This window comes from Ranitomeya variabilis, chromosome 1 (genome assembly GCF_051348905.1).
Source record: "Ranitomeya variabilis isolate aRanVar5 chromosome 1, aRanVar5.hap1, whole genome shotgun sequence".
NCBI classification, from domain to species: Eukaryota; Metazoa; Chordata; class Amphibia; order Anura; family Dendrobatidae; genus Ranitomeya; species Ranitomeya variabilis.
The window spans coordinates 749,653,944-749,678,106 of record NC_135232.1 but is presented as its reverse complement, the minus strand read 5'-3'; the positions used below and the strand labels follow the sequence as shown (position 1 = coordinate 749,678,106).

General features: G+C 44.7%; 1 protein-coding gene across 1 annotated transcript in view; it reads left to right on the top strand.

The window, feature by feature from the left end:
• Positions 1-24,163, top strand: part of CACNA1S (calcium voltage-gated channel subunit alpha1 S) — a 422,207-nt gene that overhangs the window by 210,820 nt on the left and 187,224 nt on the right. The window contains exons 14-16 of the mRNA XM_077270340.1: positions 8,746-8,860; positions 10,822-10,915; positions 13,034-13,103. Coding sequence (XP_077126455.1) covers positions 8,746-8,860; positions 10,822-10,915; positions 13,034-13,103 — 279 coding nt within the window. The remainder of the gene's footprint in view (positions 1-8,745; positions 8,861-10,821; positions 10,916-13,033; positions 13,104-24,163) is intronic.

Here is a 24,163-nt window from a genome sequence, read left to right as displayed (position 1 = left end):
TGGACGGAATAGTACGTCGGATGGCAGAAAGGGGTTAATATTGCTATTGCAGTACTTGAACACCTCTACATCACCATTAAAAGAGCGGTCCTTTTTGGGGCTACATATTTTCCGTTCTCTAGTAAAACTGCTGTTGGCTGCATTCAGTGAAGGGATAGATTTGGATTACCGACATATCGACAGGGTTATAGGTAATCTGTCACCCCAAAATTTGCCTATAAACTAAGGCCACCGGCATCAGGGTCTTATCTACAGCATTCTGGAATGCTGTAGATAAGCCCCTGATGTATCCTGAAAGATAAGAAAAACAGGTTATATTATACTCACCCAGGGGCGGTCCCGGTACGGTCTGGCCCGATGGACGTGATCCCGTTGATGTAATATTGACGTGAGGTGGGGTGACCAGATGCGCATCCTTCACATGTGGTGGCAGCGATAGGATATTGCATGATCTCTCTGGTGTCATCCTTCACATTTACACAAACCAAATACAGACTATCCCTACTCTCCTATCTTTTATCAGCTGTGCACTATGCATGTTTCATGGTATGTGCAGGTCACAGCCTGAATTTTAGTGGAGGAGCTTGGCACCATGTTTGTAAATCCCAGCACAATTTGCTGGACTCCACTCACTTTGTGAAGCAATGGCCGGGGGACCACCACTGTGCAGGAAGACTACTGTACACAAGATGAGGTGCAAACAACAAAGGGTAGATTTATTGGGAGGCAAGGAATGAAGGGAATGAGGAAGATGCAAACAGGGGTTAACAATAGCAAAAGACAATATAAATGAGTAATCTTGTCCGTAAAATAGCACGGTGCTCCAACAATTACAGACTCAGAATTTGTCTCACAAGCAACTTTAAACAATAAAAACCAATAATGAAGCTACTCTATGTATAACCTCCCTGGCCTTTACTAAGCAGGCCACACGGCTCCCGTGTTCTGACTACTGAAGCCTGCACTAGGCCCTAACTGGTGCACCATACAGGAACAGACTCACGGTGATGTTGGGGACTCAGGTCCAGTCCCAAGGGGGCCCCCAGCAGTCTATATGGTGGTGCACACGGCTTTCTGTCAGCTCTGTGAAGCGTGGTCTTCTCCTTGATTCTGGATACTAGGGGTGCTCCTGGAAACTGCAAGTCCCTTTCTCAGTATCTTCGTGGCTTCACAAACTAGCACAGAACAGCCACCTTTGCTGCAACCCGGAAAAGTCTTGCAAATTTCAGAAGTAAACTCTGTCCCAGCCTGGGATCTTTCTTGTAGCAAACAGCACGCAGTTCTCTCTCTCTAGAAGCTTCTGCTCACACACGCAGTCCAGGCTCAACTCCTCCCCAAAAGCTAGGGCAGTTCATCTTCACAGCCTAAAGCAGGGGAAAAGCAGAACATTCCATCTCACACCAGACAAGGGGGTGCAGTCTCTTAAAGTGACAGTGCGTTCTGTTGTGAATTCTGCTCTTGGGCTCCCTCCGGTGGTAGAATTCCCATTTCCATCTATAGGGGTATTTAGTCCTTTGGCTGTGTCAAGATGTCTAGGACGTGTTAGGTACATCCCACGGCTACTTCTAGTTGCGGTGTTAGATTAGGGTTTGCGGTCAGTACAGGTACCACCTACTCCTGAGAAAGTCTCTCATGCGGCTCCAAGGTCACCAGATCATAACAGTGTTCCTTACTGTCCATAACAGCACCACCCTCTTACATTTGCATAGGACTTATAACTGGGAGCATTTTTGATAGCGCCAGCTTCTGGCAGAACAGGGAGTTAGTCACAGAAGGACCGCAGTGCAGGATATTGGCACTGCTCACCAGAGCCTGTGAGAAACCTGTCACCCAAGAGCTAATTTTGGAGTGCTTACAGGGGCCGCAGCAATGCAGTGATAGGGCATCCAGTAATTACTATAAAGGATAAGATGGGGGAATAAATCTCATTCACCTGGAAGAAGGTTCTGTAGCATTTATTGAGGGGTCTTATGGATCTGACATCTGCAGCCTGACAACTTAGGCTAAAGATTTTTTACTACAGAGTTCACCCTCTGTAATCCATAAGGCCACTGTTGTGAATTTGGATTCTGGGCTCCCCCGGTGGCCGCTTGTGGAATTGGACTTGTCATCCTCTTTCCTGTTTCACCTGATTCCATCAGTAGTGGGTGTCGCTATTTAAGCTCATTTCTCTGGTGGTTTCTTGCCGGTCAACAATGTTATCTGATGCCTCTCAGTGCTTGTTCCTGCTTCTAGACAACTACTGATAAGTTGGACTTTTGTCCATGTTTTGTTTGCCTATTTGTTCCAGTTCGCAGCTGAAGTTTTGTTACTGTGTCTGGAAAGCTCTCGTCGATCAGGGATTGCTACTCTGGCGTTATGAGTTAATGCCAGAGTTTAAGGTAATCTCTGGATGGTGTTTTGTTAGTATTTTTCTGCTGACCATGAAAGTATACTATCTGTCTTCTGCTATCTAGTAAGCGGACCTCAAATTTGCTAAGACTATTTTCCTGCTGCGTTTGTTGTTTCATCTGAACTCACCGTCATTATATGTGGGGGGCTACTGTCTTCTTTGGAATATTTCTCTAGAGGTGAGCCAGGTCTTATATTTCCCTCTGCTAGCTATTTAGGTCTTAGGCCAGAGCTGGGCATCTAGCGATAAATAGGAAATGCTACCTGGCTATTTCTAGTTGCGTGGCAGGCTTAGTTCATGGTCAGTATAGTTCCATCTTCCGAGAGCTTGTCCCTCTATAGGCTTGCTATGATCTCTGCCTGCAGAGATCATGACAGTTTGACCGGCCCATAAAGTGTTAAAGACCCAGGTTGAGAAAGGAGAGTTATAAGAAGTCTGCTGGAATTTTTTTTTTTTTTTTTTTTTTTTTTTCCTCCAGTCTGCCTTGCTGCAGTCTTTTTTCTCTCTCTCCTCCTAATCTCTGTATGCTCTGTGTGCACCTGACAATAATGGATCTCCAGAGTGTAACTGCGGGTTTGAATAATCTCATCACGAAAGTACAAAATTTACAAGATTTTGTGGTACATGCTCCGGTATCTGAGCCGAGAATTCCTTTGCCGGAGTTCTTCACAGGGAATAGAGATAGCTTCCAGAATTTCCGAAATAATTGTAAGCTTTATTTGTCCCTGAAGTCTCGTTCAGCTGGAGACCCTGCTCAGCAGGTTAGGATTGTGATTTCCTTGCTCAGGGGTGACCCTCAAGATTGGGCCTTCTCATTGCCAGCAGGGGATCCTGCGTTACGCGATGTGGATGCGTTTTTTCTGGCCTTGGGCTTGCTTTATGAGGAACCTCATTTGGAACTTCAGGCAGAAAAAACTTTGATGGCACTATCTCAGGGGCAAGACGAAGCTGAAGTTTTCTGCCAAAAATTCCGTAAATGGTCTGTGCTTACTCAGTGGAATGAGTGCGCCTTGGCGGCAACTTTCAGAGAAGGTCTCTCTGATGCCGTTAAGGATGTTATGGTGGGGTTCCCTTTGCCTGCAGGTCTGAATGAGTCCATGACAATGGCTATTCAGATTGATAGGCGTCTGCGGGAGCGCAAACCGATGCACCATCTGGCGGTGTCTATGGAAAAGACGCCAGAAAGTATGCAGTGTGATAGAATTCTGTCCAGGAGCGAGCGACAGAATTTTAGACGGAAGAATGGATTGTGTTTCTATTGTGGGGATTCTACTCATGTTATATCGGCATGCTCTAGGCGTACAAAGAAGCTTGATAAGTCTGTTTCCATTGGCACTATTCAGTCTAAGTTTATTTTGTCTGTAACCCTGATTTGCTCTTTGTCATCCATTGCCACGGACGCCTATGTTGACTCTGGCGCCGCTCTGAGTCTTATGGATTGGTCCTTTGCCAATCGTTGTGGTTTTGATTTAGAGCCTTTGGAGACTCTTATTCCTCTGAAGGGGATTGACTCCACCCCATTGGCTAATAATAAACCACAATACTGGACACAAGTAACCATGCGTATCAATCCGGATCACCAGGAGATTATTCGTTTCCTGGTGCTGTATAATTTACATGACGATTTGGTACTGGGATTGCCATGGTTGCAGTCTCACAACCCAGTCTTGGACTGGAGAGCTATGTCTGTGTTGAGCTGGGGATGTAAGGGTATTCATGGGGACGTACCTTTGGTTTCTATTTCGTCGTCCATTCCCTCTGAAGTCCCTGAGTTCCTCTCTGATTATCAAGACGTCTTTGACGAACCCAAGCTTGGGTCGTTACCTCCGCACCGTGAGTGCGATTGTGCCATAGATTTGATACCGGGTTGTAAATATCCAAAGGGTCGTTTGTTTAATTTGTCTGTGCCGGAACATGCTGCTATGCGGGAATATATAAAGGAGTCTTTGGAAAAGGGACTTATTCGTCCATCTTCTTCTCCCTTGGGAGCTGGGTTTTTCTTTGTCTCAAAAAAAGACGGCTCTTTGAGACCATGTATTGATTATCGGCTTCTGAATAAGATCACTGTTAAGTATCAATACCCATTGCCATTGCTTACTGATTTGTTTGCTCGTATAGAGGGTGCTAAGTGGTTCTCTAAAATTGATCTTCGTGGGGCGTATAATTTGGTGCGGATCAGGCAGGGGGATGAGTGGAAGACCGCATTTAATACGCCCGAGGGCCACTTTGAGTATTTGGTCATGCCTTTTGGTCTTTCTAATGCCCCTTCAGTTTTCCAGTCTTTTATGCATGATATTTTCCGCGATTTTCTGGATAAATTTATGATAATATATCTGGATGATATTCTGATTTTTTCTGATGACTGGGACTCTCATGTCCAGCAGGTCAGGAGAGTTTTTCAGGTTCTGCGGTCTAATTCTTTATGTGTGAAGGGGTCTAAGTGCGTTTTTGGGGTCCAGAAAATTTCCTTTTTGGGGTATATTTTTTCTCCCTCTTCCATTGAGATGGATCCCGTCAAGGTGCAAGCTATTTGTGACTGGACTCAGCCCTCCTCTCTTAAGGGTCTTCAGAGATTTTTGGGCTTTGCCAACTTTTACCGCCGATTTATTGCTGGTTTTTCGGATGTCGTTAAACCACTGACTGATTTGACCAGACAAGGCGCTGATGTTGCTAATTGGTCCCCTCATGCTGTAGAGGCCTTTCAGGAGCTTAAGCGCCGTTTTGCCTCTGCCCCTGTGTTGCGTCAGCCTGATGTGAATCTGCCTTTTCAGGTTGAGGTTGACGCTTCGGAGATCGGAGCTGGGGCAGTGTTGTCGCAGAAAGGTTCCGACTGCTCCGTCATTAGGCCTTGTGCCTTCTTTTCTCGCAAATTTTCGCCCGCAGAGCGGAATTATGATGTTGGGAATCGGGAGCTTTTGGCCATGAAGTGGGCGTTTGAGGAGTGGCGCCATTGGCTCGAGGGGGCTAGGCATCAGGTGGTGGTATTGACTGACCACAAAAATTTGATTTATCTTGAGACTGCCAGACGCCTGAATCCTAGACAGGCGCGCTGGTCTTTATTTTTTTCTCGCTTTAATTTTGTGGTGTCATACCTACCGGGTTCTAAGAATGTTAAGGCAGATGCCCTTTCTAGGAGTTTTGACCCGGACTCTCCTGGTAATTCTGAACCCACAGGTATCCTTAGGGAGGGAGTAATTTTGTCGGCCGTTTCTCCTGATCTGCGGCGGTCCTTGCAAGAGTTTCAGGCGGATAGACCGGATCGTTGTCCGCCTGATAGACTGTTTGTTCCGGATGATTGGACCAGCAGAGTCATCTCTGAGGTACATTCTTCTGCATTGGCAGGTCATCCCGGAATTTTTGGTACCAGGGATTTGGTGGCAAGATCCTTCTGGTGGCCTTCTCTGTCACGAGATGTGCGAGTCTTTGTGCAGTCATGTGACGTTTGTGCTCGGGCCAAGTCTTGTAGTTCTCGGGCTAGCGGACTGCTGTTGCCCTTGCCTATTCCTAAGAGGCCTTGGACACACATCTCGATGGATTTTATTTCAGATCTGCCTGTTTCCCAGAAGATGTCTGTCATCTGGGTGGTCTGTGACCGTTTCTCTAAAATGGTCCATTTGGTTCCTCTGCCCAAGTTGCCTTCTTCTTCTGAGTTGGTTCCTCTGTTTTTTCAGAATGTTGTCCGATTGCACGGTATTCCTGAGAATATTGTTTCTGACAGAGGTACCCAATTTGTGTCTAGATTTTGGCGGGCATTCTGTGCTAGGATGGGCATAGATTTGTCTTTTTCATCTGCTTTTCACCCTCAGACTAATGGCCAGACCGAGCGGACTAATCAGACCCTTGAGACATATCTGAGGTGTTTTGTCTCTGCTGACCAGGATGATTGGGTTGCTTTTTTGCCATTGGCAGAGTTCGCCCTCAATAATCGGGCCAGTTCTTCCACCTTGGTGTCCCCGTTTTTCTGTAATTCGGGGTTTCACCCTCGATTTTCCTCCGGTCAGGTGGAATCCTCGGATTGTCCTGGAGTGGATGCGGTGGTGGAGAGATTGCATCACATCTGGGGGCAGGTTATGGACAATTTGAAGTTGTCCCAGGAGAAGACTCAGCGTTTTGCCAACCGTCATCGTCGTGTTGGTTCTCGGCTTTGTGTTGGAGATTTAGTGTGGTTGTCTTCTCGTTTTGTCCCTATGAGGGTCTCTTCTCCTAAGTTTAAACCTCGGTTCATCGGCCCTTATAGAATATTGGAGATTCTTAATCCTGTTTCTTTCCGTTTGGACCTCCCTGCGTCCTTTTCCATTCATAACGTTTTTCATCGGTCGTTATTGCGCAGGTATGAGGTACCTGTTGTACCTTCTGTTGAGCCTCCTGCTCCGGTGTTGGTTGAGGGTGAGTTGGAGTACGTTGTGGAGAAAATTTTGGACTCTCGTGTTTCCAGACGGAAACTCCAGTATCTGGTCAACTGGAAGGGTTACGGCCAGGAGGATAATTCTTGGGTCAATGCATCTGATGTTCATGCTTCTGATCTTGTTCGTGCCTTCCATAGGGCTCATCCTGGTCGCCCTGGTGGATCTGGTGAGGGTTCGGTGCCCCCTCCTTGAGGGGGGGGTACTGTTGTGAATTTGGATTCTGGGCTCCCCCGGTGGCCGCTTGTGGAATTGGACTTGTCATCCTCTTTCCTGTTTCACCTGATTCCATCAGTAGTGGGTGTCGCTATTTAAGCTCATTTCTCTGGTGGTTTCTTGCCGGTCAACAATGTTATCTGATGCCTCTCAGTGCTTGTTCCTGCTTCTAGACAACTACTGATAAGTTGGACTTTTGTCCATGTTTTGTTTGCCTATTTGTTCCAGTTCGCAGCTGAAGTTTTGTTACTGTGTCTGGAAAGCTCTCGTCGATCAGGGATTGCTACTCTGGCGTTATGAGTTAATGCCAGAGTTTAAGGTAATCTCTGGATGGTGTTTTGTTAGTATTTTTCTGCTGACCATGAAAGTATACTATCTGTCTTCTGCTATCTAGTAAGCGGACCTCAAATTTGCTAAGACTATTTTCCTGCTGCGTTTGTTGTTTCATCTGAACTCACCGTCATTATATGTGGGGGGCTACTGTCTTCTTTGGAATATTTCTCTAGAGGTGAGCCAGGTCTTATATTTCCCTCTGCTAGCTATTTAGGTCTTAGGCCAGAGCTGGGCATCTAGCGATAAATAGGAAATGCTACCTGGCTATTTCTAGTTGCGTGGCAGGCTTAGTTCATGGTCAGTATAGTTCCATCTTCCGAGAGCTTGTCCCTCTATAGGCTTGCTATGATCTCTGCCTGCAGAGATCATGACAGGCCACGTTCACATGTTGAGTATTTGGTCAGTATTTTCCATCAGTTTTTAAGCAAAAACCAGTAGTGAACCAGTCAGAGGAAAAGTATATTAAAAACTAGTGTTGAGCATTCCGATACCGCAAGTATCGGGTATCGGCCGATACTTGCGGTATCGGAATTCCGATACCGAGTTCCGATACTTTTGTGATATCGGAAATCGGAATCGGATCCATATTCATGTAAAAAATAAAGAATTAAAATAAAAAATATGGCTATTCTCACCTCTCCGGCGGCCCCTGGACCTTACCGCTGTAACCGGCAGCCTCCGTTCCTAAGAATGAGCGCGTGAAGGGCCTTCGATGACGTCGCGGCTTCTGATTGGTCGCGTGCCGCTCATGTGACCACTCACGTGACCAATCACAGGCCGCGATGTCATCGAAGGTCTTAAACTGCTCATTCTTAGGAACGGAGGCTGCCGGTTACAATCGGTAAGGTCCAGGGGCCCCCGGACGAGTGAGTATATCCATATTTTTTATTTTAATTCTTTATTTTTTACATGAATATGGATCCCAGGGCCTGAAGGAGAGTTTCCTCTCCTTCAGACCCTGGGAACCATCCAGGATACCTTCCGATACTTGAGTCCCATTGACTTGTATTGGTATCGGGTATCGGTATCGGCGATATCCGATATTTTTCGGGTATCGGCCGATACTATCCGATACCGATACTTTCAAGTATCGTAAGGTATCGCTCAACACTATTAGAAACACGTCACCACTTCTGTATTTATCACCCACTCCTGGTTTTGGCTTACAAATACTGATGAAAAATACTGACCAAATACTCAACATGTGAATGTGGCCTAACTACTCTCTGAGAGATTGTAGCATGTAAAACCAGATGTTCAATTCTGTTTTTATTTTTAATTCAGGCTGGAGTACGATCATTATCAGTACAGGATTATCATGAAGTCTTTGCTGGATGTAAATGACTAATTTTGTTTTTACATTTTTTTTTATCTACGCAAAACTTCTTTGACAAAATCCAGATATTTTATTAAATGTTTTCCTTGCTATTGCTGTTGATAACCTCGCTGAGGCTGAAAACCTTACATCAGCACAGAAGGCCAAGGCAGAGGAACGGAAAAGAAAAAAAATGGCAAGGTAAGATATTCATATACAAGCTTTTTGTTACTTTGCTACTATTTTTTTACTAATTACTACTTTTTTAGAACTTTCCTCTGATTGTTGCACTGTTGCTTTTGGTATTACAAATACAAGAGCACTCTTGTGTATGGAAAAGCAAGGAGAAATAGTGTTGCAGCTTATTCCTAACCCAGAAAAACAAACTCATGCCATTATCTTTTCTTGAGAATTGACACTAGAAAGTAAAGTGGTAGATGATGACCAAGTAATCACGATGTACCACTTGATTGTTTTGACTAGTTCTCCACTTGATGATCCTATAGATTGCACAGGTAGCCCTCCCTTAGGGTACTGTCACACAGTGCAATTTTGATCGCTACGACGGCACGATTCATGACGTTCTAGCGATATCGTTACGATATCGCTGTGTCTGACACGCAGCAGCGATCAGACATCACGCTGAGAATCGTACGTCGTAGCAGATCGTTTGGAACTTTCTTTCGTCGCTTGATCACCCGCTGACATCGCTGGATCGTTGTGTGTGACAGCGATCCAGCGATGTGTTCGCTTGTAACCAGGGTAAACATCGGGTAACTAAGCGCAGGGCCGCGCATAGTAACCCGATGTTTACCCTGGTTACCAGCATAAACGTTAAAAAAACAAACAGTACATACTTACATTCCGGTGTCTGTCCCCGGCGTCTCAGCTTCTCTGCACTGTGTGAGCGCCTGCCGGCCGGAAAGCGAGCACAGCGGTGACGTCACCGCTCTGCTTTCCGGCTATGGTGCTTACACAGTGCAGAGAAGCTGAGACGCCGGAGGACAGACACCGGAATGTAAGTATGTACTGTTTGTTTTTTTAACGTTTACGCTGGTAACCAGGGTAAACATCGGGTTACTATGCGCGGCCCTGCGCTTAGTAACCCGATGTTTACCCTGGTTACCCGGGGACTTCGGCATCGCTCCAGCGCCGTGATTGCAAAGTGTGACCGCAGTCTACGACGCTGGAGCGATAATCATACGACGCTGCGACGTCACGGATCGTGCCGTCGTAGCGACGAAAATTGCACTGTGTGACAGTACCCTTAATGTGCACTGAAGATTTGTAATATATTGTACAGTGTGACATTGTCTGCCATTGTTCTTGGAAAATAAATACCTTGTCAAAAAGAATGACATTCAGAAACTATTATACCCAGGTTTGTTTAAAAATGTACTCAATCTTTATTGGAAGCATAAAATAAAAGCAGAGATAAGATTTATAAAGCTACAAGAACTAGTTTGAAAAATAAATAATGTGGGACCATTATTAAGGTGAATAATTAGGAACAAAATATGCAATATGCAATGGCGGAATCAAAATGTATAAAATGTGTTATGTATGTGCAAAAGTTCATATTAATATAAAGCATAAAGTATATATAACATCTAATTATTATCAGCAACTGAAACCATTACTAAGGTGTCAAAAATTAAGAACAAATGGTCCATACAGAATAGTAGAATAAATATATATAAATTATGACCAAAAGTGCACAATAGTATAAGTTTGCAATTTAATGTATATACAGTATATTTAGTGCGCTACCATGAAAGACACAAGCAAAATGAATCGCAAAGCTGTCTACACCCTAGGGGATGGTGCTTTTCTCAACATGCGTTTCGTCTGAAAACGTCATCCGTTTGCTTGATAGGTTGTAGCGCTTTCATGACATAGCAGTGTCTAGCGAGCGCCGGGAGCAGCCCGGACATCACTGGAATGTCGCCTGGACTGAAGGCGAGTATATGGTGTTTTTAGTTTATATCGGGCTCTGCTGCAAATAAAAGGAGTTGTCTAAATAGTGGACAACCTTTCTAAAACATTACATAAAACTACCGTATGCTACAACACTCTCTTTTCTATATTGAATTTCATGCACATTTTTACCTCATTTTATCTACAATTTCTGGGTGACATTAATCAGCTGCAGTTCTTTACAGAACACAACCAGATAAGTCAGAAGAAGAAAAGTTGTTATTAGCAAAGAAATTAGAACAAAAAGCCAAACTGGAAGGAATACCAACGACAGCTAAGGTAAGAAAATGTTATCAAGCGTATCTCCAGATTTAAAAATAAGATCACAAATTCTATGAACTTACACATACTGTACATGTAATATGCAGGACAACATCTAATATGAGACTTGAGTACCTCTCATCAGACAGCAGTCTTCGGATTTGTTGTGTTGGCTGCAATATGTAAACCTAGCCTTGAGCATTTAACAGTCTGACTCCGCATAGTGAGGGTAGCACGCAAGTGTAGCATATGTCTATATAGTAGCTGTGTTCACACTACTGTTATATATTAACCAAAACCATGACAAAGTGCCAATTCTTTTTCATAGTGGTCACCAAAGGTGCTCAAAGGACCTCAGTGACTTATAATGGGGTCCCTCTGAGTTTGATCATTGTGGTCTTTAAGATAAAAAGTGCTTCCATGCTTCTACTCTTCCATTCAATCTGACAGCCGGCAGTTAAGCCTTTGATGTTAATTTGAGCAGTGCTTAATCAATTGTCTACTGCACCCTCCCAGAAATTCTTTCCTCTCCTCCCACGCCACACTTTCTATACAGCTCAGGTCCATGGTTCTGTGCATCAGTAGCTGGTGTAGGACATGTGTGTGGTGCTTGGTGCATCTAGTACTCACTGGGGAAAAAGGTGCTTTGTTTGTTTAGCTTTTTTTTCGCAGTTTCACTACTGGAAAAGCTGTGAATGTGCTCATTTGCATGTTACAAACCTCTAAATGACCAATAATTAATCTTGCCATTTGCATTATTAGCATATTTCCCAGAGGAGCATTGCGGCTTTAAGTTTCCTCATCTCGGCATTCTTAGCATGTTAATCTCCGCACGGGGAAACGATACTTCTTGGATATCAGTCGGATTCCTCTCACACAACCAAACCAGATCTCCACCTTGCACTGACGAAGGGCAGTACCCCGAAACACAGTGCCTGCAAATTGAGATTCTGGTTTGGCTATTATCCTAAGTCATGTGACAAGGCTCGTTAAAGGGTCGACATTGACTTGTAGGATTGCTACCTTCCAATAGGTGGCACTAGAGTTCTAGTTCTCTTCCTCTCTGAAGAGACAATTTGCATAATTAGCATATTTCCCAGAGGAGCATAGCGGCTTTAAGTCTCCTCATCTCGGCATACTTAGCATGTCAATCTCTGCAAAAAGAAACGATACTTCTTGGATATCGGTCGGACGCCTCTCACAGAGCCAAACTAGATCTCCACTGACGAAGGGCAGTACCCCGAAACACAGTGTCTGCCAATTGACATTCTGATTTGGCTATTATCCTAAGTCATGTGACAAGGCTCATTAAAGGGTAGACATTGACTTGTAGGATTGCTATCATTGTGTCATATTCCCTAACTACAAACAAGCACACTATGGAGTGTGTTTCAAGACAAACTCATTGCAATCTGTCCTTTTATATTTTTTTCATAGTACAATAGCACACATGAAAATAAGAAACTGTATTATGTCTTATCAGAAAAATGTGCCTCTTTCTCCACCAGGACTGATCATTCACTCCCAATTCATAGGTTCTCCAGTATTCAGTGACATTCTGCTCCTCTTCTGAAAAAAATGACAGCAATTAAGACACCCTGAATCACACTTTACACTGGATGAACTGGAAGTAACCCCTTGTGACGCTCCATAGACTTACATTGAAAAAGCCACTTCCAGGTCAGACAGAGTGCAGCGTAATCTGGAGAGTCTTAATCACAGTCACAAGACTGAGACAGGAGAGAAACAGCTCTGAAAACCAAAGAGATGACAATCGATGAATATGTTAACTCATTGACACTACACTAACATTTCCTCTGGCATTTTGGAGTAAAAAAATTGGACCAAGGTGCTTTTATAAAGCTTCCACTTTTCCGCAGAAATTAGACAAAAACTCTTGAGCTCTCAGCTGGACTCATAAAATGGTCATTTTTGATCAGAATTATACATTTAATTTTGACATAGATTTTTTAAATAATTACGCCTTCCCCATCAGGTGTAACCATTCTGTTTAATAATGTGCGCCGTTAATATTGTAAAATCTAGTGATGGATCCTTTTTCATTTGAATTATATGCCTGCTATTGTACTTCTAAAGTTGTCTTTCATTCTTATTTTATTACATTCTTATTTGCAGCTAAAGATAGATGAATTTGAATCTAATGTAAATGAAGTTAAGGATCCTTATCCTTCTGCAGACTTCCCTGGTAAGATACTTTTTTTGAACATGTTAAAACATCTCTAGTGGACAGTCATGAAACTTTCAGGGGATGAATAAAACTAGGAATAGATGAAAACTTGGCACTCAGATAGGATATGATGAACAGAAGAAATTTATTATATTGCAAGGTCATTCTCACCCCAAAAAGTTGAGGTCTCAAAACGCTCTGGTACCGCAGCTATGGACTGCAAATCTTTTTACTCAGCTTTAGGTACTATGAGAGATACAGTACTATGCAAAAGTTTAATGCAAGTGTTAAAAAAATGAAATGTAAGAATGCTTTCAAAAATAGAAGTGTTAATACAGGTAGTTTATTTTTATCAATTACTAACATTTAAGAGTGAATGAACAAAAGAGAAATCTAAATGAAATCAATATTTGGTGTGGCCAGCCTCTGTTATCAAACAAGCATCCATTCTAGTAACTACACTTGCACACAGTTTTTAAAAGAACTCAGCAGGGAAGTTGTTCCAAACATCTTGGAGAACTAACCACATATCTTATGTGGATGTAGGCTTGTGGAAATCCTTTTATCTCTTCATGTGATCAAAGACAGACACGATGATGCTGAGATTAGGGCTCTATGGAGGCCATATCCGCACATCCAATCTTCCTCTTTAAGTTTGACATAGTTCTTAATGAGATTGGCTGTATCCTTCTAGTGTTGTCTTGCTGCAGAATAGATGTGTCTGATTAAAGTCATCACTGATGGTATTGCATGTTGGATATGAATTCCATATATTAGTAGAGATGAACGAACCGATTCGATGGCAATCTAATTTGTGTTCAGTTTTTAAGAATTTGCTAAATCCAAATAATTTGAACAAGGTGCGATTTGCTTTTCACGAGTTCCCTAAAATGGCCACCACCACCACCATTTTGCACATTGCAGTACATTGAGAAAAAATTATCACATAACCTTGGGTGTGGCTGAGCAGGCTTCCCAATAATGCCTTGCAGCAATCACATCACAGTTCATTAGGAGGGGTGTTATGACCTGGTGGTTAAGAGGCCACACTGATATGACCTGGTGGCTAAAACGCAACATGGGACGAGCTCTGAGAAGGTGGTATCTCTACTGACCGCAGTCCCTAATCCTAACAACAACACTAGTAATAGCCGTGGGATGTTCCTAACTCTCCCTAGACACCTCTTCACAGCCTAAGAACTAACTACCCCTAAAGAAGGAAATAGAAAGCTATCTTGCCTCAGAGAAAACCCCAAAAGGAAAGATAGCCCCCCACAAATATTGGCTGTGAGTGAAGAGGGAAATGACGGACACAGAAATGAAATCAGATTTCCGCAAAGGAGGCCAATACTAAACTTGATAGACAGAGAGAAAAGGATACTCTGCGGTCAGTATTAAAAACTTCAAAATCCACACAGAGTTTACAAAAATGAACTCCACACCGACTCACGGTGTGGAGGGGCAAATCTGCTTTCCAAGAGCTTCCAGCTAGCCTGAATATGACATAGTGACAAGCTGGACAAAAAGAGACATATTTGCAGAGCAATAAGTCCAAGCAAATGGACAAACAAGGACTAGCAAAAACTTATCTTTTGCTGACAAGGACAGGCCATATGAGAAATCCAAGGAGAGAACCAAATCCAAGCCAAGGACATTGACAGCTGGCATGAACTAAAGCCCAGAGCAGGTTTAAATAACAAACCCAGGCAAGGCGATTAGTGAAGGCAGCTGCCACAGCTACCCAAAGGAGCAGCAGTTCCACTCGAAACCACCAGAGGGAGCCCAAGGGTAGAACTCACAAAAATACCATTAGCAACCACAGGAGGGAGCTCCAGAACGGAATTCACAACAGAGGGGACTGTCATAACCAGTATAAAATCTGAAGCAGGGAATGAAGCAGCCATTTTCTAGTGAATCTGGATACTGAAAGGCTGACAAGCTCACAGTTTACATATAGAGATAGGATGAAATCTAATACTGAACATTTAGTGTGTAAGGAAAAGAGAGTAATACAGTGACTATTTTTATGTTTTTATTGAACATGTTTCACCATCATTTTGCCTTAACAAAATTTGCATTGGTTTTGATCATAGAAGTAAATGATATAGTAACATTACAATCATTGCATATCAACAATGAAATATTTGGTTTTATATCAAGGTCCAATGAGAATGACTAATGACAAGTAATGGGGAAAGGAATACAAGGGAAAAGAAAAAACTAGAAAGAAGCAAGAGTGGGTTGATTAGCGCAAATGAAGGGGGAGGGGGCCAGTGGTAAACCAAGGCCTCAGCTGTAAATTGTGGATGAGAATTATGTGACTCGTATCGACCAGATCATGGTGAATTTATCGAGGGTATCTCTAAGAATGCTGGTTATCTCTTCATTAACTAAAAATCCACCCAGTCTGAATTGCATGTGGAAAGGGACAAAGAGTTTCTTCTATGCTTTAGCGATCACTTGCTTAGTAGCTAAAAATACATAGGAAAGACGTGCGACTTGGGAAGTTGTAATATTGTTTACAAATATAAATGGGCTTCCCGGGGTTTTTTTTTTTAGAGAAGTCAATATACAACCTCAATTCCAAAAAAAGTTGGGATACTATGTAAAATGTAAAGAATACACAAATGGAACGATGTAGAAATCTCTTATAGCCATATTTTATTTACAACAGAACATAGAAGTATGTAGTGTATATATACACTGTGGGTGCGGAAAGTATTCAGACCCCTTTAAATGTTTCACTCTTTCTTTCATTGCAGCCATTTGGTAAATTCAAAAAGTTCATTTTTTCACATTAATGTACACTCTGCAGCCCATCTTGACTGAAAAAAACAGAAATGTTGACATTTTTGCAAATTTAATAAAAGAAAAACAGAAATATCACATAAGTATTCAGACCCTTTGCTCAGACACTCATATTTAACTCACATACTGTCAATTTCCTTGTGATCCTCCTTGAGATGGTCCTACTCCTTTATTGGAGTCCAGCTGTGTTTAATTAAACTGAGAGGACTTGATTTGGAAAGGCACACACCTGTCTATACAAGAGCTCACAGCTCACAGTGCATGACAGACCAAATGAGAATCATGAGGTGAAAGGAACTGGCCAAGTAGCTCAGGGACAGAAATGTGGCAAGGCACAGATCTAGACAAGGTTATAACAGAATTTCTGCAGTACTCAAGGTTCCAAAAAAGCACAGTGGCCTCCATAATCCTTGAATGGAAGAAGTTTGGGACCACCAGAAGTCTTCCTAGACCTGGACATCCAGCCAAACTGAGCAATCGTGGGAGAAGAGCCTTGGTGAGAGAGGTAAAGAAGAACCCCAAGATCACTGTGGCTGAGCTCCAGAGATGCAGTAGGGAGATGAGAGAAAGCTCCACAAAGTCAACTATCACTGCAGCCCTCCACCAGTCGGACCTTTATGGCAGAGTGGCCTGACCGAAGCCTCTCCCCAGTGCAAGAAATATGAAAGCCTGCATAGAGTTTGTTAAAAAAAACAAACACATGAAGGACTCCCAGACTATGAGAAATAAGATTCTCTGGTCTGATGAGATGAAGATTGTCCTTTTTGGCAATAATTCTAAGCAGTATGTGTGGAGAAAACCAGGCACTGCTCATCACCTGCCCAATACAATGGTGGAATTGTATCTGGTTCTGTCAAATAAGCCAGATACAATTTCAGATCTACAGTGAAACATGGTGGTGGCAGCATCATGCTATGGGGGTGTTTTTCAACTTCAGGGACAGGACAACTGGTTGTCACTGAAGGAAACATGAATGCGGACAAGTACAGAGATATCCTGGATGAAAACCTCTTCCAGAGTGCTCTGGACCTCAAACTTGGCCAAAGGTTCACCTTCCAACAAGACAATAACCCTAAGCCAGTAGCGTAGCTACCGGTAAAGCAGAGGGGGCCATCGTCCCAGGCCCTGCGCTCTGAGGGAGCCCACCCGGAGCTACACTACTGTAACTGTATCGTCGTGTGCACAGCACGCCGATACAGTTACATTCTGCAGCAGAGCAGGGAGAATCAATCTCCCTGCTTTGCCACCCGGCTGCTATGGGGCCCCTGAGCAGGCGGGGGGGCCCCCTGAGCAGGCAGGGGGGACCCCACCCATCCGCAGTAGACCCCCGTCCATCATCGCAAGGTCATGCTGATACAGCTGACCGCATTGATGAGAGTGGGAGCGTTACGCTCCTTCTCCCATCATCCCCCCTGTCAGTGTCTGACGTCACCGATGCCGACACTGACAGGGGGCGCAATAACGTCACTGCGCCCACAGTCCGGAAATGAGGGGGAGCTCAGAGCAGTGGAGGAATGAGGAGAAGAGAGGTGAGTATTTATTTTTATGGAGGCTGCTTTATACTAGAGTCTGCCTATGGGGGCTGCCTTATACTACAGAGTCTGCCTATGGGCGCTTCCTTATACTACACAGTCTGCCTATGGGGCTGCCTTATACTACAGAGTCTGCCTATGGTGGGGCCTTCCTTAAACTAGAGTCTGTCTATGGGGGCTTCCTTATACTGCAGAGTCTGCCTATGGAGGGCTTCCTTATACTACAGAGTCTGCCTATGGGGGGCTACCTTATACTACAGAGTCTGCCTAGGGGGGGCTTCCTTATACTACAGGGTCAGCCTATGAGGTGCTGCCTTATACTAGGGGGTCTGCCTATGGGGGTCTGCCTTATACTACAGAGTCTGCCTATGGGGGCTGCCTTATGCTATGAGTCTGCTTAGGTGGGTGCATTATACAATATAGACTAAGCCTATGGGGAGTGCATTATACTATATTGAGAACTATCTGGTGCATTATACTATATGGAGGCTATCTAGGGGCCATCCTACAGTGTGGAGATTACAGTGAGGGATTCATCATACAGTGTTGGAGCCATCAAAAAGTTTGGGGGCTACTAAGGGGTCAGTATACTGTGTGGGTGGTACTATACAGTGAGTGGGCATTATCAGGGCCGTATTTAGAGTTTATGCTGCCCTAGCCACTTTTAGGCACTTACCAGAAGTACCACACAACTGACCTTCCACACCAAGAGGTACCACATTACTGACCTCCCTCACCTGAGGACCACACTATTGACCTCTCTCACCAGAGGTAGCACACTACCGACTTCCCTCACCTGAGGTACCACACTACTGACTTACTGATCTCCCTCACCTGAGGTACTGCACAACTGTTCTCCCTCATTTCATGTCCTATACATGCAATTATGTCCCCACATTTTATGTCCTGTAGAGGCCATAGTGCTTCCTCACTTCATGTCTTTATATTCTCCATGTACTGCATCCCAACCATCATATAATCAATGTATTGCATCACTAGCCTCACAAACCCCATGTACCACATCACTGCCTTCATGTATTCCATGTACCACATTACTTCCCCATGTACTCCATGTACCACATCACTGACCACATGTACCCCATGTACCACATCACTGCCCTCATGTATTCCATGTACCACTTCCTTCCCCATGTACTCCATGTGCCACATTACTTCCCCATTTACTCCATGTACCACATCACTGACCACATGTACCTCATGTACATCACTACCCCATGTACTCCATGTACCACATCACTGATCACATGTACCCCATGTACAAAATCACTTCCCTCATGTATTCCATGCACCACATTACTTCCCCAAGTACTCCATGTACCACATCGCTGTCCTCAGGTACTCCATGTACCACATCACTGACCACATATACCCCATGTACCACATCACTGCCCTCATGTAATCCATGTACCACATCTCTGCCCTCATGTATTCCATGTACAACAGTGCCCCATGTGCCACATCACTGCACTCAGTTACTCCATATACCACATCTCTGCCCCATGTACTCCATGTACCACAGCACTGCCCCATGTACTCCATTGTCCAACATCACTGGCCCATATATGCCATCTACCACATATCTGCCCCATGTACTCCATGTATCACATTACTGCCCTATGTACTCCATGTACCCGATCCCAGTCCTCATATACCCCAGGTACCACATCACTGCCCAGGTACCACATCCCTGCCCTCATGTATACCATGTACAACATTGCTCCATGTGCCACATCACTGGCCTCATGTACTCCATGTACATCACTGTTCTTGTACTCCATGTACCACATCCCTGCCCTCATGTACTCCATCCCTGCCCTTGTGTACTCCATCCCTGCCCTCATGTACTCCATCCCTGCCCTCGTGTACTCCATCCCTGCCCTTGTGTACTCCATTCCTGCCCTCGTGTACTCATTCCCTGCCCTCGTGTACTCCATTCCTCCCCTCGTGTACTCCATCCCTGCCCTCATGTACTCCATGTACCACATCCCTGCCCTTGTGTACTCCATCCCTGCTCTCATGTACTCCATACCTGCCCTCATGTACTCAATCCACCACATCCCTGCCCTCATGTACTCCATCTCTGCCCTCATGTACTCCATTCCTGCCCTCATGTACTCATTCCCTGCCCTCATGTACTCCATCTCTGCCCTCATGTACTCATTCCCTGCCCTCATGTACTTCATCCCTGCCCTCGTGTACTCATTCCCTGCCCTTGTGTACTGCATCCCTGCCCTTGTGTACTCCATCCCTGCCCTCATGCACTCCATGTACCACATCCCTGCCCTCGTGTACTCCATCCCTGCCCTTGGGTACTCCATCCACCACATCCCTGCCCTCATGTACTCCATCTCTGCCCTCATGTACTCCATTCCTGCCCTCATGTACTCATTCCCTGCCCTCATGTACTCCATCTCTGCCCTCATGTACTCATTCCCTGCCCTCGTGTACTCCATCCCTGCCCTCGTGTACTCCATCCCTGCCCTCATGTATTCCATCCCTGCCCTCGTGTACTCCATCCCTGCCCTCGTGTTCTCCATTCCTGCCCTCATGTACTACATCCCTGCTCTCATGTACTCCATCCCTGCCCTCATGTACCACATCCCTGCCCTCGTGTACTTCATCCACCACATCCCTGCCCTCATGTACTCCATCCCTGCCCTTGTGTACTCCTTCCACCACATCCCTGTCCTTGTGTACTCCATCCCTGCCCTCCTGTACTTCATCCACCATATCCCTGCCCTTGTGTGCTCCATCCCTGCTCTCATGTACTCCATCCTTGCCCTCATGTACTCCATGTACATCACTGCCTCATGCACCCCATCTGCCACCTAATTTGGTACTTACAAGCCTAGAACCTCCTTGTATTAAAAAATCTTCTTTATGTCCTCCACTTGCTTTTTCCAAGAGATGCTATTTTCTCCATTCTCCCCAGCCATGGCTCCTAGAAAGAATTGATATGTCCCACTCAGACAAGAGTTCACCTCACGATGCCCCTTCCTCTTCTCCGGGCTCAATTCCTCTGTCAGCAGATACATCCTGGTTTGCTTCACTCCAAACGAGTGGAGCCAATGAGCTCTGCTATCTGGCTGCACTGTCACATTGAAGGTGACTGCTCCTCGCTGATGATGTGCTGCTGTGGGCGCTGCAGCCTCTCCTGCTGCCACCAGTCCTGCACTGAGCTGCACACTGAAAGTGAGGATTAGAGAGCAGGTATCCCCTGTCACAACGTGCTCCCTCCCTGGAGAATCATAATGGCAGGTCATTTTTAGAATTTAGTGAAGAAAAAACAATTGTAAATTTACAATTTCACCGCACTTCAATTTTTTTTCCTGTTTTCCAATGGTGTTGGAATATGGTGTTGGATATGTTAAAACCAATGGTGTTGTTCAAAAGTACATCTCGTCCCTCAAAAAACAAGCCCTGGCATGGTCATTTTGCCCAAAAAATAAAAAAGTTATGGTTCTGGGAAGAAGGGGAAAACAGAAACGCAAAAATGAAAATACCTTCAGTCATGAAGGGGTTAAGAGGTGGGGGAGACTTTTTTCTCCTTTTAATTTTTCCTTATATACCAGTCATTATGCATAATCCATTTTATCTTTGGTTTTGTATGTTTTATTGTAAGTCCGTAAAAGTTGCTTAATAATCTGATCGCATTTTTCCCAGCAGCAGCCTAGGAGTCAAAGCTGCATCCAAGCATCTTCCCTATGCTATTCCCATTCCACTTGAGCATACTCAACCTCAGTCCCAGGAGGCATATAACACCAAGCTGGCCACTCTGAGGAACTTTTTACTTTCCCTTGTAATTTGTCAGGCCTCTCAACGTGCACCATTAAAGAGGGTCATGAGGAGGTGGAGTGCAGTGATGTCCAAACATTTGAGCACCCACCGCCACAGTTGCCATTAGGGCAGCTTCAAATGGCAACTCAGAAGGAGGAATTGGAAGATGACTTGGTCGAAGATGAGGCCACTGATCCAACCTGGCACGGTGGCACGCCTAATGATCACAGCAGTGCAGACAGGGATTGTTCCGTAGCACTAAAACAGGCAAGAAGAGGTAGTGGTTTGAACAGAGGGAGAACTCGGTCAACTGTTATTATTATTATGATTTATTTATATAGCACCATTGATTCCATAGTGCTGTACATGAGAAGAGGTTGTATGCAAATTACATGTATCACTTGCAGTACACAAACTAACAATGACAGAATAATACAGAGGGGAGAGGACCCTGCCCTTACGGGCTTACATTCCACGGAACCCCACGCACTAGGCTAGATAACAGGCCAAGGGTGTGTTGTTCCCCTATATGGCAGTTTTTTTTCTGAAATTCCTTCAGACAAAAGAATTGTAATCTGCATCATCTGCCAAACCAAGCTAAGGAGAGGCAAGAACACTGCAAACCTGAGCAGAGCACTACCAGCATGCAAAAGCACATGGCAGCCAAGCACCCCAGTAGGTGGGCGGAACACCTGGTGTGACGAATGAGAGCCGGAGGGATATAGATATCCCACCGCCGACACCAATCTGTGACGCAGCTTACAGTCACAGTTCTCTGGTGCCCTCTTACCCTCAGGTCAGTCAGGGAACTGCACCTAGGATAAGTAGTTGCCAGAGAGGCTGCCATGTTACGTACTGGTTATCGAGGATCTCTGCAGTGAGGGCGGTATATATATCACCAGTGCCAGGCCAGGAATATATAAATAATCCTCTGGTCCATCACTGCCAGGATCCCCTAGTAACACCAGAACAGTATGCTGCCACAGGTTCCTCGTTAGATATAAACCTGGTCCATAAGCAAGCTTATATCGGGTCAGAAACCAACCCCAGGTCGCGTATAAGTACTAGCCGGACTCACGAACGTGGGAAATCATGATTCAATTTAAAAGAGCAGCCCAAAATTAATTGATGCTTTGATTGCCGAAAGGCGCACTAGATAATACAAATATATACAGAGTAATCTACAGATATTACAGCCAGAAGTACATATAAAGGTAGTATACAGGTATGGGATTGCAGTTAGCTGTATGTGTCACATACCGGTCTTTATCATGTGAATCTAGGGAAACACTCGAGTCCACAGGTACTTTCTTAGTTTCTGGTCCGTCTCCACTCTTGACATGATGTGGCTTCCGTGGCAGAACAATAACACTGCTAAAGGTGTTGTGAAATTGGATTTTGGGCTCCCCCGGTGGCCACTGGTGGAATTGAACTGGTGTGCATCATCCCCTCTGTTCACCTGTTTCCATCAGGATGTGGGAGTCGCTATTTAGCCTTGCTCCTCTGTCACTTCCATGCCGGTCAACATTGTAATCAGAAGCCTTTCTGTGCATGTTCCTGCTGCTAGACAACTCCCAGCTAAGTTGGACTTTAGTCCTCGTTTGTTTTTGCATTTTGTTCCAGTTCACAGCTGTAGTTTCGTTTCTGTGTCTGGAAAGCTCTTGTGATCTGAAATTGCCACTCTGATGTTATGAGTTAATACTAGAGTCTTAAAGTAATTTCAGGATGGTGTTTTGATAGGGTTTTCAGCTGACCATGAAAGTGCCCTTTCTGTCTTCCTGCTATCTAGTAAGCGGACCTCAATTTTGCTAAACCTATTTTCATACTACGTTTGTCATTTTCATCTAAAATCACCGCCAATATATGTGGGGGCCTCTGTCTGCCTTTCGGGGAAATTTCTCTAGAGGTGAGCCAGGACTATATTTTCCTCTGCCAGGATTAGTTAGTCCTCCGGCCGGCGCTGGGCGTCTAGGGATAAAACGCAGGCAACGCTACCCGGCTACTGTTAGTTGTGCGGCAGGTTTAGTTCATGGTCAGTTTAGTTTCCATCCTTCCAAGAGCTAGTTCTTATGTTTGCTGGGCTATGTTCTCTTGCCATTGAGAACCATAACAGTTTGACCGGCCCCAAAAGGGTTAAATTAATTGACAGAGAAAGGAGAGAAAAGAGAAGTCTGCTGAAGATTTTTTTTTTTTTTTCCCTTCAGTTCTGAGTGTGCTTGTAATTGAATCTCTTGCAAGTCTGCCTATATTGCAGCCTTTCTCTCTCTCTCCTTCTAATCCTGGAATGGCTCTGTGTTCACCTGTTTAAAATGGATATTCAGAGTTTAGCTGCAGGTTTGAATAATCTCACCACGAAAGTTCAAAATTTACAAGATTTTGTTGTTCATGTTCCTATATCTGAACCTAGAATTCCTTTGCCTGAATTTTTCTCGGGGAATAGATCTTGCTTTCAAAATTTCAAAAATAATTGCAAGTTGTTTTTGTCCCTGAAATCTCGCTCTGCTGGAGATCCTGCTCAGCAGGTCAGGATTGTGATTTCCTTGCTCCGGGGCGACCCTCAGGATTGGGCTTTTGCATTGGCTCCAGGGGATCCTGCGTTGCTCAATGTGGATGCGTTTTTTCTGGCCTTGGGGTTGCTTTATGAGGAACCTCAGTTAGAGCTTCAGGCGGAAAAGGCCTTGATGTCCCTATCTCAGGGGCAAGACGAAGCTGAAATATACTGCCAGAAATTCCGTAAATGGGCTGTGCTTACTCAGTGGAATGAGTGCGCCCTGGCGGCGAATTTCAGAGAGGGTCTCTCTGATGCCATTAAGGATGTTATGGTGGGGTTCCCTGTGCCTGCGGGTCTGAATGAGTCCATGACAATGGCTATCCAGATCGATAGGCGTCTGCGGGAGCGCAAACCTGTGCACCATTTGGCGGTGTCTACTGAGAAGACGC